At 40.1% G+C, this 27673-nt stretch overlaps 1 protein-coding gene across 1 annotated transcript; it reads right to left on the reverse strand.

Moving 5' to 3' along the window:
* Positions 1-249: 249 nt before the first annotated feature.
* CFAP36 (cilia and flagella associated protein 36) lies at positions 250-27519 on the reverse strand. The gene is made up of 10 exons (XM_003922726.4): positions 27229-27519; positions 22219-22283; positions 20558-20659; positions 16076-16190; positions 11284-11371; positions 9527-9578; positions 7601-7703; positions 1244-1380; positions 947-1096; positions 250-419 (listed from the first exon to the last, which is right to left on the reverse strand). The coding sequence occupies exons 1-10, from the start codon at positions 27341-27343 to the stop codon at positions 318-320; spliced, it is 1029 nt and encodes a 342-aa protein (XP_003922775.1). The 5' UTR covers positions 27344-27519; the 3' UTR covers positions 250-317.
* Positions 27520-27673: the final 154 nt, after the last annotated feature.

The following is a 27673-nucleotide window of genomic DNA, read 5'->3' on the forward strand; positions in this document are numbered from 1 at the left end:
ACCCTGTCAATCCAGTTGACTGCTGTATCCTTAGCATTTAGAACAATGCCTGGCTCAAACAGTAGGTAATCGAATCCGAATGAATGAACTATCAAACTAGTTTATTTCTATACTCTCTTTCCAAGGGAAAACACCCAGGAATCTGTATTAAACTAATCAGTATGAGTAGCTGCCTTCCCTACTGTCCTTTACCTAAAGTGTTTAAAATAATAAGATACTTGCATTTATAAAAGTGTTTGAAACTAAAAGTCTCGGTGGAAGGACTAAATTTATTTTTAAGACAATTTGAACTTCCATTTTGTTAAACTTTTTAATGATTACTTATTAATAACTTCTTCTTTGAGTTTCTCTGCAAGCAATTTCCTCTTTAATAATGTTTGCTTCTCCTCTGCTGTCATTTCTGGCTTCTCTGTCATTTCCTGAAAAAAAAAAGAAAAAAAAAGTTGGCTACACCATGAACAGGGTCATTTGTCTAAAATTCCCAATATACTGCCTCAAATGAACCAAGGTTAGAGGCATTTTTTTAGGGGCGGAAGAAGAGATAGAAGTAGACTAGGTTTCCTAAATCTCTTCCTCGTAAAGTCTCTTCTTGGAGAAGCCCTGTTGGAGATGGTGGCTGGGGTACTGATGCTGCTCTTTGAGAAGACATCTCAGCATGCTCAGGTAAAACAGACCGCTGACCCTTACATATTCAGAGCAGAGCAAGTAAAGAAACAGCATAAGAAAAAAAAATGTACCATGACACCACTGTTATTTTCTGCCTTATAAAATCTGTATCACAACAATTTCACTTCCTACAAAAGACTTAGCAGCTACCACACTAGGAGGTAGTTAATATGAATGAGTCTGCAAGCAAAATTTATTAAGACGCTGTCTTGCACATAGTCTGATTTTGAGAGTTCTACTACCAGATTTGCAAATCTTGACATACTAAGGCTAGCCATACCTCTACCTCCCCAGTGGGTTTTCCTTTCTGCTCCGTATTTTGTAACTGCTTAGTCCTCGTATCCTTTCTCATGGACATCAACTTATCTCTCTTCTGCTTGAGATAGTGTTCTCGTTGCCGAAGTTCTTCTGTTCCAAGTGCTGATAAATTCTGGGTCAAATAAGAAAAGGTACTATCTAAATTCAAGTCCATTTAGTAAGTAGCACAGATGCCCACTGACTGATTCAATTCAATGTCTGATTTCCCAGTACCTTGTCACTTTGCTTATAGTTCTTAAAAATGATGTCTTTTACTTACTGCTATTGGTCCTTCAATGCTTGCATGCTCTAAGCCAGGAATCTTTAGGTCCTTTTGACGGAGGGAGGACGTTTCAGACATTTCCACCTTTCTTCCCAAAGGTTCTACTGACTGATTAGCAAAATGCACCTTAACTTCTGGCAGTAAGTAGAAAATAAGACCAATTAGAATATTATGAGAAATATTAAGTATTAGGCTAGATTTACCAAAATGAGCTAACATTAGTAATACTTGTTTTTCCTCATATTTACTCAGTCAACATATATTCAGTGTCTATATTGTGCCAGCCACTGGGCAAGAACAATCAACATCATCCCTATCCTTAAGGAACGTGGGACTACAGTTTCTCACCCGTATCTCAATAAGTACCATGCTCTTGCTGTTTGTACAGTATTACAGCTACAAAAAGGTAAAATCCTTGTCTAAAGATTAGAACTATACTATAATACAAGATTGCCACATAAGCCAAATAGACAGTACACTAATCCCATACTAACAATGTAATTGGTTTCCAAACTTTTGCTTGCAAGTAAAAAGTCACCCTATATTTTCAGAACAACTAATGTAAAGCTGTCATTTTTTGTACTGTAAGAATAAATGTCACCAATATCAATTTTTGTTTATAATTATAAATTGAAGGTAACTATAAACCTGCCAATGCATTGTGAAAATGTAAAGATTTCTAAAGCAAGTAGAACTTGGAAGTACATATAAACATGAGCATGAAATGCTTTCCAGCCATTTGGTAACTGCCAATCAAGAGAGAGGGTTAACATTCTCATTGCTCCTCTGAGCCAAATTTTATTATAAGGTGATTGTTTTTAAACAGATAAAACCTTTTCAGTGTAAATATGTGGGCTATGAAAGAAAGCACATTGAGACAAGCAACGACTTACATTAAAATGATGCTAAGATTTAAAAGCATGATAGGAAAACATGGCACACATGTCTCTAATGATAAAAATTTTTGCCACACCTGGTTGATCCTTATAGTTAAAAAAGAAAGAAACCTTGCCGGCAAACATACTAAGAGAAAACAGAATTTTGTCCGTGCAAGAAACTTGACAACAGACCACTGCTCTAGCAGTGACTGGACTGACTATAGTGCCAGAGAGGCTGGAGGAAGAAAAGCTCTACAGGCCCTTGGACAATAAGGGAAATCTCCATGGAAGAGATAAGCTGGAACCAGCACTCCAAACCAACCTAGACAGGGAGCTACAGAACTAACAGAAATAGAGTTAAAACACCACTGTTGTTACTGATAGTGACTTTAGCAGAGGTAGGCTTAGCCCTCAATGGACTCACAGAGCTGGAGAAAGGACAGTTCAAATCATTCCTGAGGAGGGGGGAACCCATACATATAAGCATTTATATTCCACTCATGTTCTCTCTCTGGACAGTTCTTGCCTTGGGTTTGTTAATTATGAACATACATATATTCTCAAACCTAGAGAAGAAAGTACTTGAAGCCAAAATACTTGGCTTCTCTAATTTCTAGGAAGGAAAGATCAGAAAGCCAGAAAACCTAAAGATCATCTCATATCTGGCAACTCTGCATCAATCTAAGAAAAGATACTATCCATTGCTAGCAGGAATGAGGGAAAGACAGGCAAAAGGACAAGACAAGAGGTCAAACAACTTCATGATTCTTCCACACTTAGGTCTTCATAATGGGCTTCCATCACTTGGTATGAAGTGATTCTCTGAAATATCAGATATGCTCAGTAAAAAAAATTTTTTTAATTAAAATCATTACTTTTGAAATTATCTACCATTTGTGTTGTGCCATTAATGTGTAAACTGAATTACATATGGTTTGAGATCAAGTTTTCTTTTTTTTATTTTTATTTATTTTTTATTTTTTGTAAAAGGCTAGTCAAGTCAAACAGTGGGAGTGGAGAAGGAACAAAAAAATCTGTAACTGGTTGTGATAAATTAGTTGTAAACACCACTGCACTCGGACTAGCAGAGGTCAAGTTTTCTATAGCTTCACTTAATCAGATAAGAAAGCAGACAAAGCAAATGTATTCAAATTATGTTAGACACAAGATTTAAACAGTATAAGTACTTAGGCATATATAAAACAAAGTTAATTTGGGTCAGCAAATTAAAATGGAGCACAGACAAACCTAAAGCGGGAGCTTTCATAGGTATAATTCAAATGAGGCTATTTCAACTTAAAATCTGCAGAATGTATCAGAATGTATCTGTGTGTGTGTGAGTGTGTATATATATATATGAAGAAATGGTTTGACGTGATACAAAGAAAGAAGCAAGGTAACTTCACAAATTCGCTTTTAGTTCGCTATCCTCCTGTTTTGTCAAGTAAGACTCTAACTGCTCAGTAAACTAGCAATAGAGGGGAACTTCCTCAACTTCATAAAGAGTATCTAAAAAAAAACTCTAAAACTTAACACAATATTTAACGGTGAGAAACTAGAAGGTTTCTCACAAATCAGAAACAAGGCAAGAATGTCCCCTCTCACCTTTCTGATTCAACATCATACTAGAAGTCCTATAAGACAGCTGGGCATGGTGGCTCACACCTGTAATCCCAGCACTTTGGGAGGCCGAGGCAGGCGGATCATGAGGTTAAGATATTGAGACCATACTGGACAACATGGTGACACCCTGTCTCTACTAAAAATACAAAAAATTAGCTGGGCATGGTGGCACATGACTGTAGTCCCAGCTACTAGGGAGTCTGAGGCAGAAGAATCACTTGAACCCAGGAGGCAGAGGTTGTGGTGAGCCAACATCACACCACTGCACTCCAAGCCTGGTAACAGAGCAAGACTCCGTTAAAAAAAAAAAAAAAAAAAAATCCAGTAGGACAAGAAAAGGAAATAAAAAGTACATTGATTGGGAAGGAATAAATAAAAATGTCTTTATTTGCAGAACACAGAACATGTTCATCTACATAGAAAACACAAAAGAATTGATAGAAAAACTGAAAAGAACAACTATATGGCAAGATTACAGGATATAAGATTCATATACAGAAATTGTTCACTTTCCTTTATACTAGTAATGAATAAATGGAATTTGAAATTAAAAATACAATATCATTTACTTTAGCACAACACCCCTAAAAAATGAAATACTTAGATATAAAAATAGCAAAATATGCACAAGATCTATATGAGGAAAACTATAAAATTCTAGAAAGAAAGAACTAAACAAATGGAGAGATATTCCATGGTTTGTTGTTTTTTTATTTTAACTTTTTGTTTGAGACAGGGTCTCACTCTGTCACCCAGGCTGTAGTGCAATGATGCAATCTTTACTCAAACTGCAACCTCCACCTCCTGGGCTCAAGCAATTCTCTTGCCTCAGCCTCCCTAGTAGCTGGGACTACAAGCACAAACCACCATGCCCAGCTAATTTTTGTATTTTTTGTAGAGACAGGGTTTTGCCAAATTGCCCAGGCTGGTATTGAACTCCTGAGATCAAGTAGTCTTCCTGCCTTGGCCTCCCAAAATGCTGGGATTACAGGCACGAGCCACCATGCCTGACCTATTCCAGGTTTATGGACAGGAAGACTCAATAATGTCAAGATGTCAGTTCTTCCCAACATGATCTATAGATTCCATATAATATAAATCAAAAATTCCAAGTTATTTTGTGGATATTGACAAAGTGATTCTAACATTTATATAGAGAGGCAAAAGACTCAGAATAGCCAACACAATACTGAAGAACGAGGACTGACACTACCCAACTTGAATACTTCAAACTACAGTAATCAAGACAGTATGGTATATGCAAAAGAATGGAGAAATAGTTCAATGAAACATAATAGAGAGCCCAGAAATAAACTTACATAAATATAATCAAATGATGTTTGACCAAGGAGCAAAGGCAATACAATGAGGAAACAAAACTGGAACTGGACATCCAAAAGAAAAAAGATGAATCTAAACACAAACTTTACACCCTTCACACACACAAAAAAAATGAAAATAGATCACAGACCTAAATGTAAAGTGTAAAACTGTAAGAATCCTAGAATATAACTTCGGAGGAAATTTAGATGACCTTAGGTATGATGACGACTTTTTAGATACAACACCAAAGGCACAGCCTATGAAATAATTAATAAGCTGAACTTTATTAAAATTTCTGCTATGTAAAAGACAGTATCAAGAGGATGAGAAGACAAGCCATAGACTGGGAGAAAATATTTTCAGCAGACACATCTGAAAAAGGACTGTTATTCAAAATATACAAAGAACACTTAAAATTCAACAATAAGAAAATGAACCCAATTAATAAGAAAGCAAACAACCCAAAAAACATAATGGGCCAAAGACCTTAACAGACATATCACCAAAGAAGATACATAGATGACAACCAAGCAATGAAAAGATGCTCCACTTCATGTCATCAGGGAAATGCAAATAAACTAACAATGAAATACCACTACACACCAACTAGAATAGTCCAAACCCAGAACGCTGACAACGCCAAATGCTGGCAAGGATGCACCAAGAGCTCTCACTCACTGCTATGGGGATGGAAATGGTACAGCTGCTTTGGAAGACAGTTTGGCAGTTTCTTACAAAACTAAACATACTCTTACTGTAAGACATAACAATTACGCTCCTTGGTATTTACCTAAAAGAACCGAAAGCTTATGTCCACACAAAAACCTGCACATGGATGTTTATAGCAACTTTATTCATAACTGTCAAAAATTGGAAGCAACCAAGATGTTCTTCAGCAGATAAGTGAATAAACAGACTGTGGCACATCCAGACAATGGAGTATTATTCAGCGCTAAAAAGAAATGAGCTACCAAGCCATGACAAGGCACAGAGAAACCTTAAATGCATTATACTAAGTGAAAGAAGCCAATCTGAAAAGGCTATGTACTACTGTATGATTCCAACTATATGGCATTCTAGAAAATGCAAAACTATGGAAACAGTAAAAAGATCAGTGGTTGCCATGGGTTAGGAGGTGGTAAGGATGAACAGGCAGAGCACAGAGAATTTTTAGGGCAGTGAAACTACATACTACATAATACCATAATGGTGAATACATATCATCATACATTTGTCAAAACCCACAGAATATACAATACCAAGAGTGAACCCTAATGTAAACTATGCTCTCTGGTTCACTGGTAATGTTGTGTCAAGGTACGTTCACCAACGTAACATATGTACTACTTTTGAGGGGGCTGATAATGGGAGCAGCTAAGCATGTACTGGGCAAAGAGTATATGGGGGAAATCTCTGTACCGTCTGCTTAATTTTACTGTGAACCTAAAACAGCTTCAATTAAGCATATTAAAAAAAGAAAATTGCTCTCCAACTTACATAAAAAATTAATGGGTAAACATCACATTAATCTCAATTATAGAAGTTCTTCTAAACTAAGGTATAGAAGAACATATTTAGTGTCAGAAGACCAAGGTAAGTCATAACTCCACCACTGAAGAGTTCAGTGATCTTTGTTAGACAAGTTTCTCAGCTTCCTTGAATTTCTTAAAAAAAAAAAAAAGAAAGAAGGGATGGGTACAGTGGCTCATGCCTGTATTCCCAGTGCTTTAGGAGGCTGAGGCAGGAAGATCACTTGAGGCCAGGAGTTTGAGACCAGTCTGGGCAACACAGTAATACCCGACTAAACAAAAAAAATTTTTTTTAAAAAGCTAAAAGAAAAACAAGGATCACAGTATCTACCTCACAGAGTTATATTTTTTTAATTGAGAAAAGGACATTTATTTAAAACCATAGGAATACATAATAAAATGAACTGAATTCATGACTACAATATCTGTTTCAGAACTACTTGTTTTCTTACATAGAAAATCAGTTTATATTCAAAGTAGATTTTACTACATGTTGAAAAGGTCATCCACTAATATTTCCTACGAGGATTCTTACCAATTTTGGTTTTAAGATACAATTTCTGACTAAACATTGGGACAAAATGGCTACTTCTTATTTTCTAGCTGTACTTAATTCATTAGAAAAGAAAGATGATCTTTCCAAGTTCAGCTTCTCACTCACAAATACCAAGTAACTGTGAGCATAGACGAGAATACGGAATGTTATATGAACCTGTCTTGTAAGCTGCAGCCACGCACAAAGGCTAGTTATTCCCTCAAGGAGTTCTGCTCTCTACTCTGGGTTCCAGGCTTTACATGGAAATTTGGGGACTCTACTTTCTCTTTCAGCTCAGTATCTCGTCTGCAATCTCTTTAATCAAATTCACAAAGAACGTTAAATACCAAAGACATTCAATACTCCCTCCCAGGGTTTTTGAAGTAAATTAAGTATGAGAAAGCACATTTTTTTTCTTTCAAAAGGAGCACATTCTATATGGTGTTTATGTATTCATAAACCTTACCTGAGGGTAGGGCTGCAAAATGTTCACTGTCCCCTTGGGAATTATTCATTATTGCAGCTTCACTGGAATGCACTGTGGGCTCTTCTGTTTTAGCCTCTGATAACTTCAGGATTCCATGATACAGTAAAAAAATAAAAATAAAATACAATTTAGATTCATTTTAATGAATTCACTACCTTTGATCCAAAAACATTATATATTTCTTTTTCTTTGTTTATTTTTTTTTGAGACAGAGTCTCACTCTATCACCCAGAATGGAATGCAGTCATGTGCTCTCACTCACTGCAACCTCCGACTCCTGGATTCAAACGACTGTCATGCCTGAGCCACCTTAGTAGATAGGATTACAGGTGTGCACCAACCACGCTTGGCTAATTTTTGTATTTTTAGTAGAGATGGGGTTTTGCCATGTTGGCCAGGTTGGCCATGTCTGGCCTCTTTAAAAGAAAGTATAAAGTATACACTCTTACAGGAAATTATATACTTTTGGCCAGGTGCCGTGACTCATGCCTATAATCCCAGCATTTTGGGAGGCCAAGGCCAGTGGATCACTTGAGGTCAGGAGTTTGAGACCAGCCTGGCTGACATGGTGAAACCCTGTCTCTATTAAAAACACAAAAATTGCCGGGCACGGTGGCTCAAGCCTGTAATCCCAGCACTTTGGGAGGCCGAGGCGGGTGGATCACGAGGTCGAGAGATCGAGACCATCCTGGTCAACATGGTGAAACCCCGTCTCTACTAAAAATACAAAAAATTAGCTGGGCACGGTGGCACGTGCCTGTAATCCCAGCTACTCAGGAGGCTGAGGCAGGAGAATTGCTTGAACCCAGGAGGCGGAGGTTGCGGTGAGCCGAGATCACGCCATTGCACTCCAGCCTGGGTAACGAGCGAAACTCTGTCTCAAAAAAAAAAAAAAAAAAAAAAAAACACAAAAATTAGCCAGGTGTGGTGGCAGGTGCCTATAATCCCAGCTACTTGAGAGGCTGAGGCACGAGAATTGCTTGAACCCGGGGAAGCAGAGGTTGCAGTGGGCCAAGATCTCACCACTACACTCCAGTTTCAGCAAAAGAACAAGACTCAATCTCAAAAAAAAAAGTATATAATTTCTATATTAAGAAGTATAAAAAGTTGGCAAGGCACAGTGGCTCATGCCTATAGTCCCAGCACTTTGGGAAGCCAAGGCGGGTGAATGACATGAGGTTAGAGTTCAAGACCAGACTGGCCAACATGGTGAAACCCCATCCCTACTAAAAATTTTAAAAAATTAGGCAAGTGTGGTGGCACAGGCTTGTAATCTCAGTTACTTGGGAGGCTGAGGCAGGGGAATCTCTTGAACCAAGGAGGCAGAGGTTGCAGTAAGCCAAGATTGTGCCACTGCACTCCAGCCCAGGTGACAAAAAAAAAAAAAAAGTATAGAAAATTCTGGCTGGGCACAGTGGCTCACTCCTGTAATCCCAGCACTTTGGGAGGCTGAAGTGGGCAAATCATGAGGTCAGGAATTCAAGACCAGCCTGACCAACATGGTGAAACCCTGTCTCTACTAAAAATACAAAAATTAGCCGGGTGTGGTGGTGGGCACCTGTAATCCCAGCTACTCGGGAAGCTGAGGCAGGAGAATCACTTGAACCTGGGAGTCGGAGGCTGCAGTGAGCTGAGATTGCTCCACTGCACTCTGGCCTGGGCAACAGAGCAAGAGTCAGTCTGAAAAAACAAAAAAGTTGTTCTGTGAGTTACCAGGACAAAAATAAAGGGGAAAAAAGTATAAAAAGTTAAATACAAATGCTTAAACTTGCCAAAAAAATGACTGCTTTGAGGAATTATGTAGTTCCGCAGAAGTATAAATTTTAATAGTAAGAACTAGGTGTAAACTTAATAAGAGGTAACAGCCACAAATATAAAACACTTTGTTATATGTTCTGTAGGCACCTGTTTTTTCCTCTTCCTTTCTTCTTCCTGGTCATATTCCTCTTTTGATTTTCTGAAATACACACAAAAAAGGTAAAAAGTAATTTTCCTTTTTTGGTCAAAGAACAAATATTCAACTAAGCAACATGCTAACCTAAGCTTATAATACAAGGCATATTAGACACAAAGATGGAAGATAATCAAGCCTTGCTCTAAAGTGGCTTACAGTCAACTGGGAAAGACACACATGGGCATACAGCATAATACAGTTAGTAACATAAAATACACATCTACCTATTTCTTCTAGAACTCTAAATGAACAAAGATCAACAGATTTGAAATCCTAAACCCAATTTGAATGGCAAATCTCATTAATAAGGACTTCAATCATCCTCTTTAGAGAGATCAATTATACCCCTCTTGATAAGAGCCATTACGCCCCTCTTGATAAAATGCCATTGTTCCGGTGACATCTGAGCTAACATCAAGCACTCATGACACCACTGTCCCAAAGCCTATCGACTTTTGTAAACTGCTCACTGAGACATGCTGATTTTGAAAATTACCCAAGTTCAACTGTTATACATGTTCACAACTAAGTTCTATTACTTACACAGTAGTATATCCCCTCAAAATCTCTTAGAAAATAAAATCTAAAAATACAGTGCTGACCAGTTTTCAGGCCACCATTCAACCAACACAACCAGTCCAAATCAAAACTTTACCAGTCCTTTGAACCAAAAACCCTTACCTCTCAAACCTTAAACTCATAGCATTCTGTGTCATCTCAGGCTCCCATTTGCCCCTGCCATCCAAAGAAGGATCTGGCAAGAAAGGGTTTAGTTCACGAGCATATCTGCCACCCTCTCCATAATCACTCAAACCCCCTGAAATTAAGTACCGAGCTCCTGCCATAGTTTCCCACCAGGCCCATCCTCCTATCCTCTCTTCTGCTTTGGAGGTGGGACAAAGTTCCTAAGTGGGGGAACTACAGGATGCTAGACAATGGTCATGTGTGGTAGTATGGTTGGAGAAGTGGTGACCCCAAAGGCCAACGCCATAGTCTGCAGGTGACTCCTTGATTATAGTATCCTTTTGCCCTAAACCTAATATATTCTCACAGGAGATTTAAAAATTAGGAGCTACTACTGCTCCTTCCTTCCAAAATTCCCATAAAGGTCAGGGAACAACAGGCTCAAAAGAAAAAGGCATGTCCCTTAACCTTTATTAGTTCTGTGTGGACCCCCTTATTGGTCTGCATACTCCTTGCCAGGCATTTGGCTAAGAATCATATAACTGGGAAGACAAAGAGACTGGCAAGACACTCATCTGGGATAGATGCCTCTCACTGTCCTTGCTCCTTTGCAGGTTACTATCACCAAGTTGGCTATTCAAACTGTGGAGTCTAGATGCCCAGCCTCCTACCATGTGACACCTAGAATATGCCACCTCCATTGTGAGATCCAGAAGCCACAGGATTTTCTGCTTAGCTCAAGTCATTTTGCCCCTCTCCAGAGATCAGGCTGGGCCTACTGCAACTTTTCCCATTGGTGGCTACTTTCCTATTCCTATAATGGGAGTGTGAAAAGACCCTCTCATTTGGACTGAAAATAACTTTTTTTATCTTTAAGAAATATATTCACAGTCATATAATGATAAATCATTTAGATGGGCTTCAGTGGAGAATTCAGCAATTTTATATTTGTCAGGCAAAAGCATATGTACAGATCATACAATATTACTAATGATTCATTTAAAAAATAATTAGAGATTGGTACCTAAGAACTTCCCTCAGGATTTTCATCTCTTCCTGTTCAAGGTCACTGACCACATCAGAGCCATCCGTTAAGCAGTCAGGTAATACACCTGTTTGAAACCAAAGACCACATGGAATAGTATCAACTCAACTGAAAACATCTATTTTTCACTGTTCTAGTTCCTTAAGTAGAAATTAACTTCAGATCTATCACTGTAACTTCCTAAAGTATTATCTTTTTAACTACTATCTTTTCTTTTCTTTTTTTTTTTTTTTTTTTTGAGACGGAGTTTCGCTCTTGTTACCCAGGCTGGAGTGCAATGGCGCGATCTCGGCTCACTGCAACCTCCGCCTCCTGGGTTCAGGCAATTCTCCTGCCTCAGCCTCCTTATTTTCTATTTACTTTTTAATTTTTTTTCTTGAGACAGAGTCTCTGTCTGTCGCCCAGGCCAGAGTGCAGTGGTGCAATCTCAGCTCACTGCAACCTCTGCCTCCCAGATTCAAGCAATTCTGCCTCAGCCTCTAGACTAACTGGGATTACAGCCGCTCACCGCCACGCCTAGCCAATTTTTAGTAGAGATGGGATTTCAACATGTCAGCCAGGCTGGCCTTGAACTCCTGACCTCAAGTTATCTGCCTGCCTCGGCCTCCCAAAGTGCTAGGATTACAAGCATGAGCCACCACTCCCAGCCATTTTTAACTACCATCTTTTAAACCTTTTTTTATTTTACGGAATAAGCCCCACCAAAACCCCCACACTTTTAACTAGAAATATCTCTTAGTACTTATTTTATTGTCAATTAACATAACAATGTGTGGCAACAAACATTTGTTAATATGTTTTTCTCTTCCATAATCACATAGCGTCTAAGAATATACCATGGAAATCATTGAGTTAGGCTTAATAATGAAACTGATCTCAAAGGTGCCCCTTAAATGAGAAGAGTCACAAAACAAAATATGATTTTGTTAATTGAAATAACATTAAAACTCTTCATTCATATTTTAACAGATGCTATTGAAAAGGGCCCTGCTTACTATGTGCAATAAAAGCATGGTGCTAAGCACTTTGAGGGGCTACAAAGATGAATAAAATGATCTCTGCCCTTGAAGCTTCTGTTCAGATATTGGTCTAATAATTATAAACCAGGGAAGTAGCAGCTTCAGCCCAAGAAAATAAAAAGTAACTTAAAATATTGGTTTAATTTACTTTATTATCTTGTCTTCCTGCAAAGCAGGTGGATTGGTAATAATTGTTCTGTTTGTATCTATAATCATTACATTCCACAACATTAGCAGAATGCTGTTTAATTTTTACCTTCCATTTCTTTATCCACATATGACTGTGGGATTTTGGATCCACTCTAAAATAGCTTTATTACTCTAATCCCCCTCATGTTTAAATACATTTTTAAAAGTTAAATGTTTTCTTCTGGGGTAAGTGCAATTTTAAAAAATAATGCAGAAAGCTGCTATGTACTCTTTACCCAGTTTCCCCAAGTGATAACATCTTACAAAACTAAAGTAGTACAATATCACAACCAGAAAATTGACATATGAATAATCCATCAATCTTAAGTGCATTTTTGCTCAGTCAAAAGATACAAACTTATTATTCTAATCATCTTTCTAAGGAAACTGAAAGTACTAAGAATAACACAACAGTATAAAGTACTTAAAAAACATCAAAATAATACTCTCATTTGCATTTTCTCCAAATTATTTAATAAGATACAACCAAGAATCCAGAGAGCCTTTGATTTTTTTTCTCATCATTAGGACTATTTTCAAATAGTCTGTAGTTTTGAGTATAATCGACATTAAGGTACTCACCCCTGGATCTCAGTTAGGCAACAATCTTTCTTTTATTTTTTTAGTTTTGAGACAGGCTCTTACTCTATTGACCAGGCCAGCATGCAGTGGGGCTGTCATAGCTCACTGCCACCTCGAACTTCTGAGCTCAGGCAATCCTCCTGCCTCAGCCTCTGAAAGCACTGGGGCCACAGGCATGAGCCACTGTGCCTGGCCAGCAAATTCTTAAATACATGTATTAGAAAGTCTATAGCAGAAACTAAGTTATTAGTTTATGTTTAAATGTAAGTAAAATGCCCCAGGCTGTGGTCTGACAATAGTCATTATTCTACATCATTCCCCTTCTCCTCTCTGGCTAATAGAAGCCAGCTTCTGCAGAATTATCAGGCAGCTAAGTACTTAGAGGCAGGGCCCTCCCCTATCCCAGGACAGTGACCCCTAATTGGTTCAAGCCAATCATAATGGTCTCATTCCCCTTGCCAGATGGTTTAAGAAAGGCAAGTGACCTGAATCCTAATCAATAGGACTTGAGGGGAAAACTGGAAAGCTTCCATGAAATTGTTGTCTTGCTAACAAAAAGAGATATACAGAAGGATGTACTATTCCATTTCTTCATAAGACATTGTTGAGTCTGCACTCAGTCTAGCCAAAGCATAATCATGAGAGAAGATACTGAGAATGGCACAGTATAAAGATGCAAAGTGTCAGGATCCTTGATTACATCACTGAGCCACTGTGTTAACCAACTCTGAACCTGCCTTCCTTCTCTCCCTTCCTCTGGACTTCTTGTTCTGGGAGATGTTTTTTTCATTGGGGTGTTCTGTTACTGACAGCCTGAGGCATCCACATGATACAAGATGTGTATTTATTCCCTTTTTATTAAAACCTGAATGAGTTTCCAATTAAATTCCAAACTGAAAACTGCAAAATGCCAATGTCAAGTTCACTATGTCTTCTCCTGATCCCCTAAGAAAGTTTTTTTACTAACACTTATTAAAATTCTCTAACCCACAAGTCAGAATGAAGCATAGTTTTCAGGAAAATTCAGAGGAAAGGATTTTATAGAGCAAACCACAGTAGAAAGACACAGACTATTTTCCAAACTTATTTACATGGAAGTGATAGCACTGTGATGCATTCTTCAGGGCTAGGGTGGTGTTCTCCCCCTACCCACAGACAACAGTTCTATTAGCTACTGAGGAAAGCATCTTGGGAGTCCTGCAGACGAATATGATGGTGGCTGGCTCTAAGAGTCTCTACTCACATCAGTCAAGTGAGAAGTAAACTCCCCAACAAGAGCTCTGCAAAATTCTCATGTTTGCCATGCAACAACAGAAGCCCTATTGTTTCATGTTCCAGGCCCTTAAAGGCAAACGATGCAACTGAACTATAGATCTCACATCTTCAAGAAACAGTCAAAGGAAAGGTCCTGCTGCCAAACTGTTAAAGAGATTATGGGCCATGGTAAAAAATATTATGGCCATCTACTGAGCTAAGGAAGACATAGAAATTAAGGTGAGGTTACCACAGCAAGAAATGTGAAACAGAAATTATAATATGGGTTAGAAAGAGATGATAACATGGGTACAATAACAAGCAGCATGATTAGAAACTCAGCTGTTTTTAGTCAGGATGTTAAATGTAGTTCAGGCACACAAGAAGGGAACAAGAGCAGGAAGAGCTAGAGAGAAAGTGAGCTTGACACAGAGTCGGGGAAAGATAAAGCCAATGAGGGTCAACAGGGCTTTGAGTTCCACTTTTCTCTTCCACATGATGCTGGTACAAGCATATCTGCCTCTGCCCAGTGCCCTAGAACAGTAGATGTTGGTATGGTCCCAGAACCAGCAGCTTCAGCATCACCTAGGAACTTGTTTGTGTTACTCTGTTTTCATGCTGCTGATAAAGATATATTCATGACTGGGCAATTTACACAGCAAATAGGTTTAACCAGACTTACATTTGCACATGGCTGGGGAAGCCTGACAATCATGATAGAAGGCAAGGAGGAGCAATCACCTCTTACATGGATGGCAGCAGGCAAAGAGAGCTTGTGCAGGAAGACTCCCACTTTTCAAAACCATCAGATCTGGTAAGACTTATTCACTATAAGGAGAACAGCATGGGAAAGACCTGCCCCCAGGATTCAATTATCTCCCACTGGGTTCCTCCCACAACACATGGGAATTCAGGATGAGATCTGGGTGAGGACACAGCCAAACCATATCACTGTTAAAAATGCAAATTATCAATACCTAGACCTATTAAATCAGAAACTGGGAGGCAGCCACATGTGCTTCAGCAAGCCCTCCAACCAGTTCCAATGCTTGCTAAGGCTTAAGAACCACTGCTTCCTACACAGGTCCTAACAATCATAAGCCAGAAGAAGGATGAACACCTCTCAACAGTAACTACCACTATGACCACTTAAAAATACTTAATTTCTTTTCTTTTTTTTTTTTTTTTTTTTTTGAGACGGAGTTTCGCTCTTGTTACCCAGGCTGGAGTGCAATGGTGCGATCTCGGCTCACTGCAACCTCCGCCTCCTGGGTTCAGGCAATTCTCCTGCCGCAGCCTCCTGAGTAGCTGGGATTATAGACACGCGCCACCATGCCCAGCTAATTTTTTGTATTTTTAGTAGAGACGGGGTTTCACCATGTTGACCAGGTTGGTCTCGATCTCTCGACCTTGTGATCCACCCACCTCGGCCTCCCAAAGTGCTGGGATTACAGGCTTGAGCCACCGTGCCCAGCAAAAATACTTAATTTCATAAACATAATGGCTGGGCAGAAAATCGAACTCTGTGAAATCCAAAGTATCATCGAATTCTGGTCTCCTTTTTTTCGAGATGTCAAATACAGATCAAGAAGTTTACTCTTAAATGTCAAGTCAGCTAAAGTCTTTCAAACTTGAAATAAATGTACACAAGGTAACTAAAATTAGAATAGTCAAAACTGTAAACAAAAATACACTTAGCACTTAGATTTCTAACTTCAATATTTTACCATTTCTCTCTTGAATTATGCGAATGGCTTGCAGCTGCATTTCAATGTTTTTCTGGACCATCATTGCTTTAAAGATAGTAAAATCTTCTGCTGCCAACACAGGTTGCAAAATGGCCTGTGGAAAGAAGTCTCAAGTGAAATGAAGATTCAAATTTTAAAATTATTTCCCACACATTCAAATTATTTCCACTGCAAAACCATAGATTAATTCAAAAATGCTACCTTATTATGTATCTAGATGTCTCAAAACGACAATTTAAAATTTTTACTTTAAAAACAGGGTTCTCAACTGGGCACATTGGCTCACGTCTGTAATCCCAACACTTTGGGAGGCTGAGGTGGGCAGATCACTTGAGGTCAGGAGTTCAAGATTAGCCTGGTCAACATGGTGAAACCCTGTCTCTACTAAAAAAATACAAAAATTAGCTAGGTGTGGTGGCATGCTCCTGTAGTCCCAGCTTTTCAGGAGGCTAAGATGGGAGAATCACTTGAACCAGGAGACAGACGTTGCAGTGAGCCAAGATCACACCTCTGCATTTCAGCCTGGGTGGTGGAGCAAAACTCCAACTCAAAAAAAAAAAAAAAGTTTTCAGAAGGATTAATATTATGGTATGCAAATTATATCTCAATAAAGTTGTTTAAATAGAAAGCTGAAATAGCTTAATTTAATTTCAGATAAAGTAGACCTCAGAACAAGAAAGATGATCAGGAATAAAGAGGGACATTTGTTTATAATTCTATAACATATAATACTTTATGATTATTCTATGATTATATATTTTATATATAGTGTAATTATATAATTCCTTATAATTCTATAAAACAAAAATTGTGGCCAGTCACGGTGGCTCATGCCTGTAATCCTAGCACTTTGGGAGGCCGAGGTGGGTGGATCACTTAAGGTCAGCAGTTTGAGACCAGCCTGGCCAATATGGTGGAAGGTATATACCACCATGCCCTGCTAATTTTTTTGTATTTTGTAGAGACGTAGTTTCACCATGTTGCCAAGGCTGGTCTCAAACTCCAAGGCTCAAGCAATCTGCCCACCTTAGCCTCCCAAAGTGCTTGGGATTATAGGCATGAGTCACCATGCCTGGCCCACATGTGTTTCTTAGAGTGTGTTGTTTAATCTCCAAGTATTTTGGCTTTTCCCAACTATCTTTTGTTATTTAATTAGGTTGTGGTCTGAAAGCAGACACTGTATGATTTCCATTTTAAATTTGTTGAGATATCTTTTATGGCCCATAATGTAATCTGTCTTGACTATTCTGTGTGATCTTGAGAAGAATGTGTATTTTTGGTTGTTGGATGAAGTGGTGTATAAATCTCCATTAAATTCAGCTGACTGAAGCTGCTGTTTGTTTATTTATTTATTTATTTAGAGACAGAGTCTTGCTCTTTCGCCCAGGCCAGAGTGCAGTAGTGCAATTTCGGCTCACTGCAGCCTCCACCTCCCAGGTTCAAGCAATTCTGCCTCAGCCTCCTGAATAGCTGGGATTACAAGCGCCTACCACCAAGCCAGGCTAATTTTTGTATTTTTAGTAGAGACAAGGTTTCACCATGTTGGCCAGGCTGATCTCGAATTCCTGACCTCAAGTGATCCACCCATCTCAGACTCCCAAAGTTCTAGGATTATAGGCATGAACCACCACCATGCCTGGCCTGAAGGTGCTGTTTAGTTCAACTATGTCTTTATTGATTTCCTAACTACTGGTTCTGTCCAAAACTGACAGAGGGTGCTAAAGTCTCCAACTATAATCATGTATTAATCTATTTCTCCTTGCAGTTCCGTTTCTGCCTTACACATTTTGTTGCTTTGTTATTAGGTACATACACATTAAGGATTGTTATGTCTTCTTGGAAATTGCCAGATTTTTTTCACATACTGTGGGCATACCAAGAACATCTAAATTATTTTATTTTATTTTTTTTAGAGACAGGGTCTCACTTTGCAGCCCAGGTTGGAGTACAGTGGTACAGTCATAGCTCACTGCAAGCCTCAAATTCTTGGGCTCAAGCAATCCTCCCACCTCAGCCTCTCAAGTAGCTAGGACTACAGGAGCGTGTCACCACGCCCAGCTAATTCTTGTATTTGTATTTTTTGTAGAGATGGGGTCTTGCTTTGTAGCCTAGGCTGGTATTGAGCCCCTGGCCTAAAGCATTCCTCCTGCCTTGGTCTCCCAAAGCACTGGGATTACAGGTATGAGCTATCACACCCAGCCAAAATATAGTGGCTCATACCTGTAATCTCAGAGCTTTGGGAGGCCGAGGCAGGAGGATTGCTTGATGCCAGGAGCTCAAGACCAGCCTGGGCAACACAGCACAACCCCCTTTCTACAAAAAAAACTGAAAAATTAGCCAGGTATAATGGTGCACACCTATAGTACTAGCTACTCAGGAGGCTGAGGCAGGAGATTCACTTGAACCTAGGAGTTAGAGGTTGCAGAGAGCTATGTTTACACGACTGCAGTCCAGCCAGGGCAGTAGAGCAAGCCCTTGTCTCAAAAACAAAAACAAAAAGATTTTCTATTCCTAAAATTAAAGGTGATCATCAAATGAAAAGTTGTACAAAAGAGGAAATGCTGGGTTAAAAAGTAGTCAAGGCAACATCTTCTAGGTGATAATAACAAGATAATTTAAATTAATAAACATTTATTGAGAACTACGTACCAGAAACTAAGTTTTCATCTCTGTTCTACCAGCAGGGAGTACAAAGATACTAAAAACAGCTCAAAGGACTTACAATCTAGTAGGGCAAATAGACTTGTAGGAAACCATAATTCAAGGCAGAATAACAAAAATATCAATTTAAAATTGGCCTAGTTAAGGGGAATGAATTCTGTTCTGATTAGAATAAACAGCAAAGCTGCTGTAACAAGTAGCAATTCAACCAGGTCCTGATGAGGAGGATTTCTCCACGTGATGAAAGGAATGATGGAGTAGTCTGAGGAGGGGACCACAGATTCCCAGTTAAGAGACAGCATGAGCAAAGCTAGGTGCACAGATGCTCATAAGAGCAAGTGACCTGGAATGGCAGTAGAACATAATACACTGGGGAACTATAGCAAGAAATCATGGCTAACATTATAATCTGGAGTCTCATCTTAAACAATTCTTATCATATCTTGCTAGCTAAGAAATTACAGTTTATTTGGTAGAAGATGAGATGCCAAAGCCAGTGTTTTGTTTTTCGGGGATGGGTCTCAATCTGTTGTCCAGGCTGGAGAGCAGTGGCACCATCATGTCTTACTGCAGCGTCAACCTCCTGGGCTCAAGTGATGCTCCTGCCTCAGCCTCCTGAGTAAGGGGACTATGGGAGAACACCACCATAACCGTCTAACATTTGTACTATTTTTAGAGTTGGGGTCTCACTATGTTGCCCAGGCTGGTTTCAAACCCCTGGGCTCAAGCAATCCTCCTGCCTTGGCCTCCCAAAGTGCTGGGATTATAGGCATGAGTCACTGCCTGGCCTTTAGTTTTTGAGCAGAAGGCTACTTGGGTACTAGTAACATATCCCAGTCCTCACCCTCTGAGCAAGGGCACTCAGTTGGCTTGCCTTGGCTGGGGATACTGGCTCTACTACTTATTTAGCTGTGGACTTTGGACTATTAGCTTAATATCTCTGTGCTTTGATTTCCTCATTTCTCAATGGAAGTTATATAGTACCAGTTTCATAAGAGTGTTAGAAAGATTAAATGAGATAAAACATGTCAAGTGCCTAAAATATCAACTAGCATAAGCCCTCAATAGATATTAGTTTATAGGCTGCATGTAGTGGCTCATGCCTGTAATCCTAGTACTTTGGGAGGCCAAAGTGGGCAAATCGCTTGAGCCCAGAGTTCAAGACCAGCCTGGGAAACGCAGCAAGACCCTGTCTCTAAAAAGAATACAAATATTAGCCAGGTGTGCTAGTGCAGCACCTGCGGTCCCAGCTACTAGGGAGGCTGAAGTGGGAGGATTACCTGAGCCCAGGAGGTTGAGGCTACATTGAGCTGCAATCGTACCACTACACTTCAGCCTGAGCAACAGAGTGAGACTCCATCTCAAAAATAACAACAAAAACAGTTTATAAACATATGTATCACTACTTCAGCCTAGCACTACACAACCAGTAAGATAATAAAAGTAGTTCTAAGAGAAGGAAGCTGCAGGAACTACTGACTGTGGATCTGCTAAAATTATAAAAGGAACAACTACAGAATTATCAGAGATCTATGTAAATAAAACAGTAGTTTGTATAATCCCTGTGATCTTATTCTAGTTCTGAGTTTAGAAAGGTCACTTTGAATTGCATCAGTTCATTTATGCCTCAAATTATCATATTTCAAGGTTGCTCTCAAAAAGAACTCATATATGATGAATTATCTTTCCACTTCCCACAATGTCTAAAATATTACTTGTCAATCAAACATTCAAATTTAAGTGAAACCCTGAGCATTTTTGTTAAAACTGTATGTTAGCAGAATAATACAAAGCAAAAACCTGTGATGTATGGGTCTTTGCAAGAGGAGAAGTGCATGCTTCTTGAAATTGATCTTCATTAATTCCAATTTCTTTGAGGTAACTTTCTAACAGCTTTTCAACCTAAAAAGACAAAGTTTCACTGTTATAATTACATAGAAAAGTTCTACATGACAGTTTACATATTAAGTATTGAGTTTAGAAAAGTATAATCAAATTTTTTGCAAATATTAATCTACATAATATTATATTACATGGCAGTGACATTGTCTTCCACCAAAACACAAATTAAAAGTTAGTATTTTTGCAGAAAATCACATGAAACTGTATTTCTTCTAATAGAAATAGTTAAAGTCAGGATTATGAAGTTCAGTGTGGCACAACTGTTCTGCTAACCAGAGGCATTTTTTTTTTCTTCTTTTCTTTCCTTTCTTTTTTGAGATGGAGTCTCACTCTGTTACCCAGGCTGGAGTGTAGTGGTGCAATCTTGGCTCACTGTAACCTCTGCCTCCCAGGCTCAAGTGATTCTCCTGCCTCAGCCTCCTGAGTAGCTGTGATTACAGGTGCCTATCACAATGCCCGCTAATTTTTGTATTTTTTTTTAGTAGAGACAGGGTTTTGCCATGTTGGCCACGCTGGTCTCTAATTCCTGACCTCAGGTGATCTGCCCACCCCAGCTTCCCAAAGTGCTGGGATTATAGGCATAAGCCACCACACCTGGCCTTCTTTTCTTTCTTTTTTTTTTTTTTTTTTTGAGACAGGGTCTTACTCTGTTGCCCAAACTGGAGTACAGTGGCACAGTAATGGCTCACTGCAGCCTTGACCTTCTGAGCTCAAGAGATCTATCCTCCCACCTCAGCTTCTCTGCAGCTAAGACTAGAGGCGCATGCCATCATGACTGATTAATTTTTGTAATTTTTATAGAGATGGAGTTTCATCATGTTGCCTGGGCTGGTCTCGAACTCCTTGGCTCAATCAATCTATGTGCCTCAGCCTCCCTAAGTGCTGGGATTAGAAGTGTGAGCCACTGCGCCTCACTGCCAGAGGCATTTTTAAAAATTATAGGACAGGCCAGGCACGGTGGCTCACACCTGTAATCCCAACACTTTGTGAGGCCCAGGCAGGCGGATTGCTTTAGCTCAGGAGTTTGACACTAGCCTGGGAAACATGGTAAAACCCCATCTCTACAAAACACAAAAAAATTAGCAGGGCATGGTGGTGCACGCATGTGGTCCCAGTTACTCAGGAGACTGAGATGGGAGGATTGCTTGAGCCAGGGAAGCTGAGGCTGCAATGAGCTATTTTAGTGCCACTGCACTCCAGCCTGGGTGACAAAGCAAGACCCTGTCTCAAAAATAAAAAAATCACAAGACAACCATGACTAAGTAACTAATCTGTCCCTGGATGCATCAACAAAATAAGAATAAAATATAAAGAATACATGCAAGAACCCATAAAGAGCTGTAAAACCATTCTTTAGATTTAAGAGCAGAGGAAATAAGAAGTTATTAAAATGAGATGCTCAGAGAACCTGTGGAGACATGTATAACAGGTACTATTGTTAAGGTAGACTGGATTTTTGTAAAATTCAGGATTTTTAATGAAAAAACAATTTTCTTCATTTAGAAAAGCTGTAACATTAGCCTAATTACCTTTAAAAATCAGTGAAAAAAAATACTCACTAGTTCTTTGTATTCCTGATGAATCTCTGTGTAGGTCAATTTGCTTTCTTCTTCATCATCAAAAACTAAATTTAAAAGAAAATATTACATAGTGTAAAAAAATCATTTTATTACTGCAAATACAAAATCCACTCCTCACAGATAGAACTGTCTGTCATTCCTATAGCCTAGCTCTTCAGCTTTGAATTCTTAGGGATTATCTTTTTTAAATATATAAATGAATATATCTGAAAATATATACTATTGGCCAGGCGCAGTGGCTCCCACCTGTAATCTCAGCACTTTGGGAGGCTGAGGCAGGCGGATCACCTGAGATCAGGAGTTCAAGACCAGCTTGGCCAACGTGGTGAAATCCTGTCTCTACTAAAAATACAAAAATTAGCTAGGCATGGTGGCAGGCGCCTGTAGTCCTGGCTACCTGGGAGGCTGAGGCAGGAGAATTCTCAAACCCGGGAGTTGGAGGTTGCAGTGAGCTGAGATCGAGCCATTGCACTCCAGCCTGGGCGACAGAGTGAGATTCTGTCTCCAAAACAAAACAAAATAAAAAATATACATATAGACACATATATATATATTTATTTATATATATATAAAAATATATATACTGTCAATTGTATATATATGTGCATATATATATTATTAATTGTAAACAAGCTTTTTTGCCTGCTTAAGAAAATAAAATGAACACTATCTCATATTTAAGACCAAAAACATATTTCAATCAATATGAGGAAATAATTTCTTCATAACTTTCAATGGAATATTCTTGTTAATGGTTAAGTCCTTTTACAATAGGCTCCAAATTATTTTACTGTACTGGAATTTTGCCGATGTAAATGTTACTCAAAGTGACCAGGCCATTTTTGTTACTATAGATAAATAATCAAGTTAAATAAAATCAAAACAAGTGTTTACTGAATGATCATATGTATAAAACGATGTAGATTAGAAAAATAAATATTTTCTCAAGAAGCTATAATCTAATCAGGGAAACAGGACAAACTTGGGAATTGTAAACAATAAATATTTTTAAAATTCTTTCCGGCTGATCTTTCTAAAATGCAAAACTAACTTCTGCAATTTTCAGTTTAAACTCTTCAGCAAGTGCTCATTGCCTAGAGAAAAAGTGCAAAATCCTTAGAAGGCCAGACAAGACCCTCCACAATTAGATTTCATCTCATTTCCCCCAACTTGGAAACTCAAACCTTACACTCCTAACAACACACAACTACTTGAAACATCGCCAGATACAATATACACCACTTCAAATTGCCATGCCTTTGCTCAAGCTGTTCCTTCTTCCTTTTTGCATTTACTTTACCCCCATCCCCTCTCTCTCCCAATCATTCTTAAGAATATTACCACGTGGCATATTCTCCGTGACCTGCTACTCACTCCCATCCCCTAGCCTGGCTAGATCCCCTCCTCTGAATTCATACTGTGCAGCACCATGTACCTACCCTTATTATAGCACCTGCCACTTTGTATTTTATCCTGTTTACCTGCTTGTCTTCCCCACTACACTATAAACTTCTCAAGGACAGGATTCTGTTGCATTCATCCTTCTAGCCTCAGCTTAGCCAAACGACACTTTCAATAAATGTTTGTTGAAATAAAAGTTAATGTCACAAGGCTGCATAAAACTAATCTTTAGGCTGGGCGCGGTGGCTCACGCCTGTAATCCCAGCACTTTGGGAGGCCAAGGTGGGTGGATCACCTGAGGTCAGGAGTTCAGGACCAGCCTGGCCATCAAGGGGAAACTCCATCTTTAAAAATTTAAATAAATAAATAAATAAATAAAAACTAATCTTTAAATCTGAGTTAGAGAACAGCATACAGGCAACCCCGAGACAATGAACTATAAACAATTATTTCAAGTGTCACTGGCATGTCACTTCTGTTTATCCTGGCATCTGCTCTACGTAACACTGCACATATAAGCAATACAGTGGGTTCTTAATACAGCAGCTAATTCTGAAACCAAATCACCACTGTACATGTTCATAAGGCTGTAGATTACTGCTTCTCTGCAAAATTATACAATCAGGTATGTTAGGACTGAGATACATCCACTTTTGACATTTAGGGATAAAAAGATGGACGATTTAATTTTTTTCCATTTCAGCGTTTGGTCTCAGTGAGGTAAATGGAATCAAAGGGTGACATAATTTCTTCTTCTAAATGAGGTCAAATTCCACATGCCTTATCAGTCTCACAATAGCATTTTCAGTTTTGGGGGTTTTTTTTGAGACGGAGTCTCACTTTGTTGCCCAGGCTAGAGTGCAGTGGCGTGATCTCAGTTCACTGCAACCTCCACCTCCCAGGTTCAAGAAATTCTCCTGCCTCAGCCTCCTGAGTAGCTGGGATTATAGGCACATGCCACCACACTCAGCTAATTTTTGTATTTTTAGTAGAGACGGGGTTTCACCATGTTGGTCAGGCTGGTGTCGAACTCCTGACCTCATGATCCACCCACTTTGGCCTCCCACAGTACAGGGATTACAAGCATGAGACACCGTGCCCAGTCTTTTTTTTTTTTTTTTTTAAAGAAATGGGTCTCAGTCGCCCATGCTGCAGTGCAGTGGCATGATCATCATTCACTGCAGCCTCAAACTCCTGGACTCAAGTGATCCATCTCAGCCTCCTGAGTTGCTGGGCATACAGGTGCAAGTGACCCAGCCCTGTTAATAACATGGCAACTTTTTTTTTTTTTTTCCCAGACAGTGTCTTGCTCTGTTGCCCAGGCTACAGTACAGTGGTATGATCTCGGCTCACTGCAACCTCCTGGATTCAGGTGATTCTCCTGCCTCAGCCTCTTGGAGTAGCTAGGATTACAGATGCACACCACCATGCTCAGCTAATTTTTTTTTTTTTTTTTTTTTTTTTTTTTGAGATAGAGTCTCGCTTTGTTGTCCAGGCTGGAGTGTAGTGGCAAGAACTAGGCTCACTGCAACCGCTGCATCCCGGGTTCAAATGAGTCTTCTGCCTCAGTCTCCCAAGTAGCTGGGACTACAGGCTCGCACCACCACACAGCTTTTTGTATTTTTAGTAGAGACAGTGTTTCATCATGTAGGCCAGGCTGGTCCCAAACTCCTGACTTCAAGTGATCTGCCTACCTCAGCCTCCCAAAGTGCTCCAATAACAGGCGTGAGCCATCCTGCCACATTTCAACTTATTAAAAGGAGTACACCAGAATTTTCGGAGGCCGAGGTGGGCAGTTAACGAGGTCAAGAGATGGAGACCATCCTGGCCAACATGGTGAAACCCCATCTCTACTAAAAATACAAAAATTAGCTGGGTGTGGTGGTGTGCGCCTGTAGTCCCAGCTACTTGAGAGGCTGAGGCAGGAGACTCACTTGAACCCCGGAGGCGGAGGTTGCAGTGAGCTGACATCACGCCACTGCACTCCAGCCTAGCGACAGAGCGAGACTCCGTCTCAAAATAAAAAGGGGTGGGTACAGGCCGGACACGGTGGCTCATGCCTGTAATCCCAGCTCTTTGGGAGGCCGAGGCAGGTGGATCACTTGAGGTTAGGAGTTCTAGACCAGTCTGGCGAATAGAGCGAAACTGCATCTCTACTAAAAATACAAAAATTAGCCAGGTGTGTCGGCGCGCTCCTGTAATCCCAACTACCAGGGAGGCTGGGGCAGGAGAATCGCTTGAACCCTGAACCCGGGAGGCAGAAGCTGCAGGGAGCCAAGATAGTGCCACTGCACTCCAGCCTGGGCGACAGAGTGAGACACGGTCTCAAAAACAAACAAACAAAAAAAGGAGTACAAATAGAAGTTATCCTGTTTTTGAACACTGCTAAAAAAATTACCTGTAAAAACAACATTTCAATAACTATGATTTGAGTTTTGATTATAGCAATGAAAATGTAATGAAAAGATTCAGTGGTCAAACTGAATTTCATCTTTACCAGATTAATGATATCTCGGAATTTAAAGTCTTAAAAGGTCATCCAGGATAACCGACCATTTGATAGCTGAATAACTGAATCCCTCTAACCCTATTAAGTCGCTGTCAGATCCATTCAAACACTGCTGGAGCCAGGAAGCTCATTACCTTCTGAGGCTGGCTAACTCATCTTGGATACATTCTGTCATGAAGCACTTCCTTCACTGATATTTGTTTCCCCTTAGCGTGTACCAACTGACCACTGAACCAACTCTATTCCACTGAACCTTACGCTACAAAACAGATGTTTCAGTAATTGATGAATACTACTACCCTCAAAGTCTTGCCCGACTAAACAACCACAGTAACACTTAGGCACTCATTTATATGACGTTATTTCTGGTTCCTTTTCTGCGAATGGACTGCAAATTGTCTCCACGAACTGAATGCAGAACTCGAAGCGTGAACTGCTCAGAACCCGGAGGTGCCTGTCCCTCACAGGGAATATTATACCACATCTATATGCCTCATTTGTTCCAAGAATGGTTCCCCGGCCCCACCCGGCAAATTTTTGGTATAGCTAAAAGTAGAGAGCTCTCCAAGGGGAATGCAGGCCACCAAAATCACCGGCTGTGGGCTTCCAGGAGTTATCACACACCCTCCTTTGCAGTCAACTGTTGGTTTGAAGTGAATCATTTCTCATTTCTTAAGCTGACTACACAGGGCGAAACGCTAGGGATCATAAGTAACTCGCGTAAACCGACGCTTCTCCTCTCAAGTCTGGGAATCTGTTGAAGAAGCCCAGCCAAACAGTCCACTTGCCCAGGGCAGAAACGTGCGGGACAAAGTAAGAGACCTAATTTACGATTAAAGTCTAACATTCTTCTGACGTGTGCTTGGGCCTCGGGGAAGGGGAGTCGCGGTCCCCAGGTTCAGGTCTGGGAAGGAACAAATTGACAGGGCGAAAGGAACTCCTCCCACGTAACCAACTCTAAACCTGGTGAGAGGGGTGGGGCTGGGGGGAGATAAAAATGATTTGTGGTTACCAGCCCCCTGCCCGCCGCTGGTGTGAGAGAGGAGAAAAGGATTGTCGGTTTGGGCTCTGGTTTTTACCTTCACATTTCTGCTCCACAAAGTCCAAGATGGGGATGGACCAATCTGGGCCTCGCAGGAACCCTGCGATGCTCTCCACCACCCACTCCACCTCGTCCTCTTCTTCCGTAGCCATCTCTCCCCAAAGCGGCCACGGGGATCCCTAGGCCAGACCGCCGGAGCCCGCTTAGGCCTTGGGGAGACAGGGAGCCGAGAGGGAGTAGGGGAAGCGCTGGCGCGCAGTCGCTCATCCCCCAGGCTAGAAGCTACCAACCAGTTAACGCAAAATGGTCGCTATGACAACACACGTAGCTGCCCTAGACCGCGGCCCGGAAGTGAACTCAGCTTTCCAGGAGCCCGAGCCCATAAGGGGGGCGGGCAAACGTTTGAAAAACGTTTCTGATTGGTTGAAAAAGAACGTGACATAAAAAGAAAGCCATCTACCTATTGGTTTGTAGTTGCAAGG

The sequence above is a fragment of the Saimiri boliviensis genome, chromosome 1 (genome assembly GCF_048565385.1).
Source record: "Saimiri boliviensis isolate mSaiBol1 chromosome 1, mSaiBol1.pri, whole genome shotgun sequence".
NCBI lineage: Eukaryota > Metazoa > Chordata > Mammalia > Primates > Cebidae > Saimiri > Saimiri boliviensis.

Excerpts from the sequence above, each read along its gene's own strand:
- CFAP36 (XM_003922726.4), bottom strand. The coding sequence starts at position 27,343 with ATGGCTACGGAAGAAGAGGACGAGGTGGAGTGGGTGGTGGAGAGCATC. Across the intron at positions 22,284-27,228 it reads TGTGGAGCAGAAATGTGAAG|TTTTTGATGATGAAGAAGAA; the intron begins GTAAAAACCAGA and ends TTTTAAATTTAG. Across the intron at positions 9,579-11,283 it reads ATCCTGAGGGAAGTTCTTAG|AAAATCAAAAGAGGAATATG; the intron begins GTACCAATCTCT and ends TGTGTATTTCAG.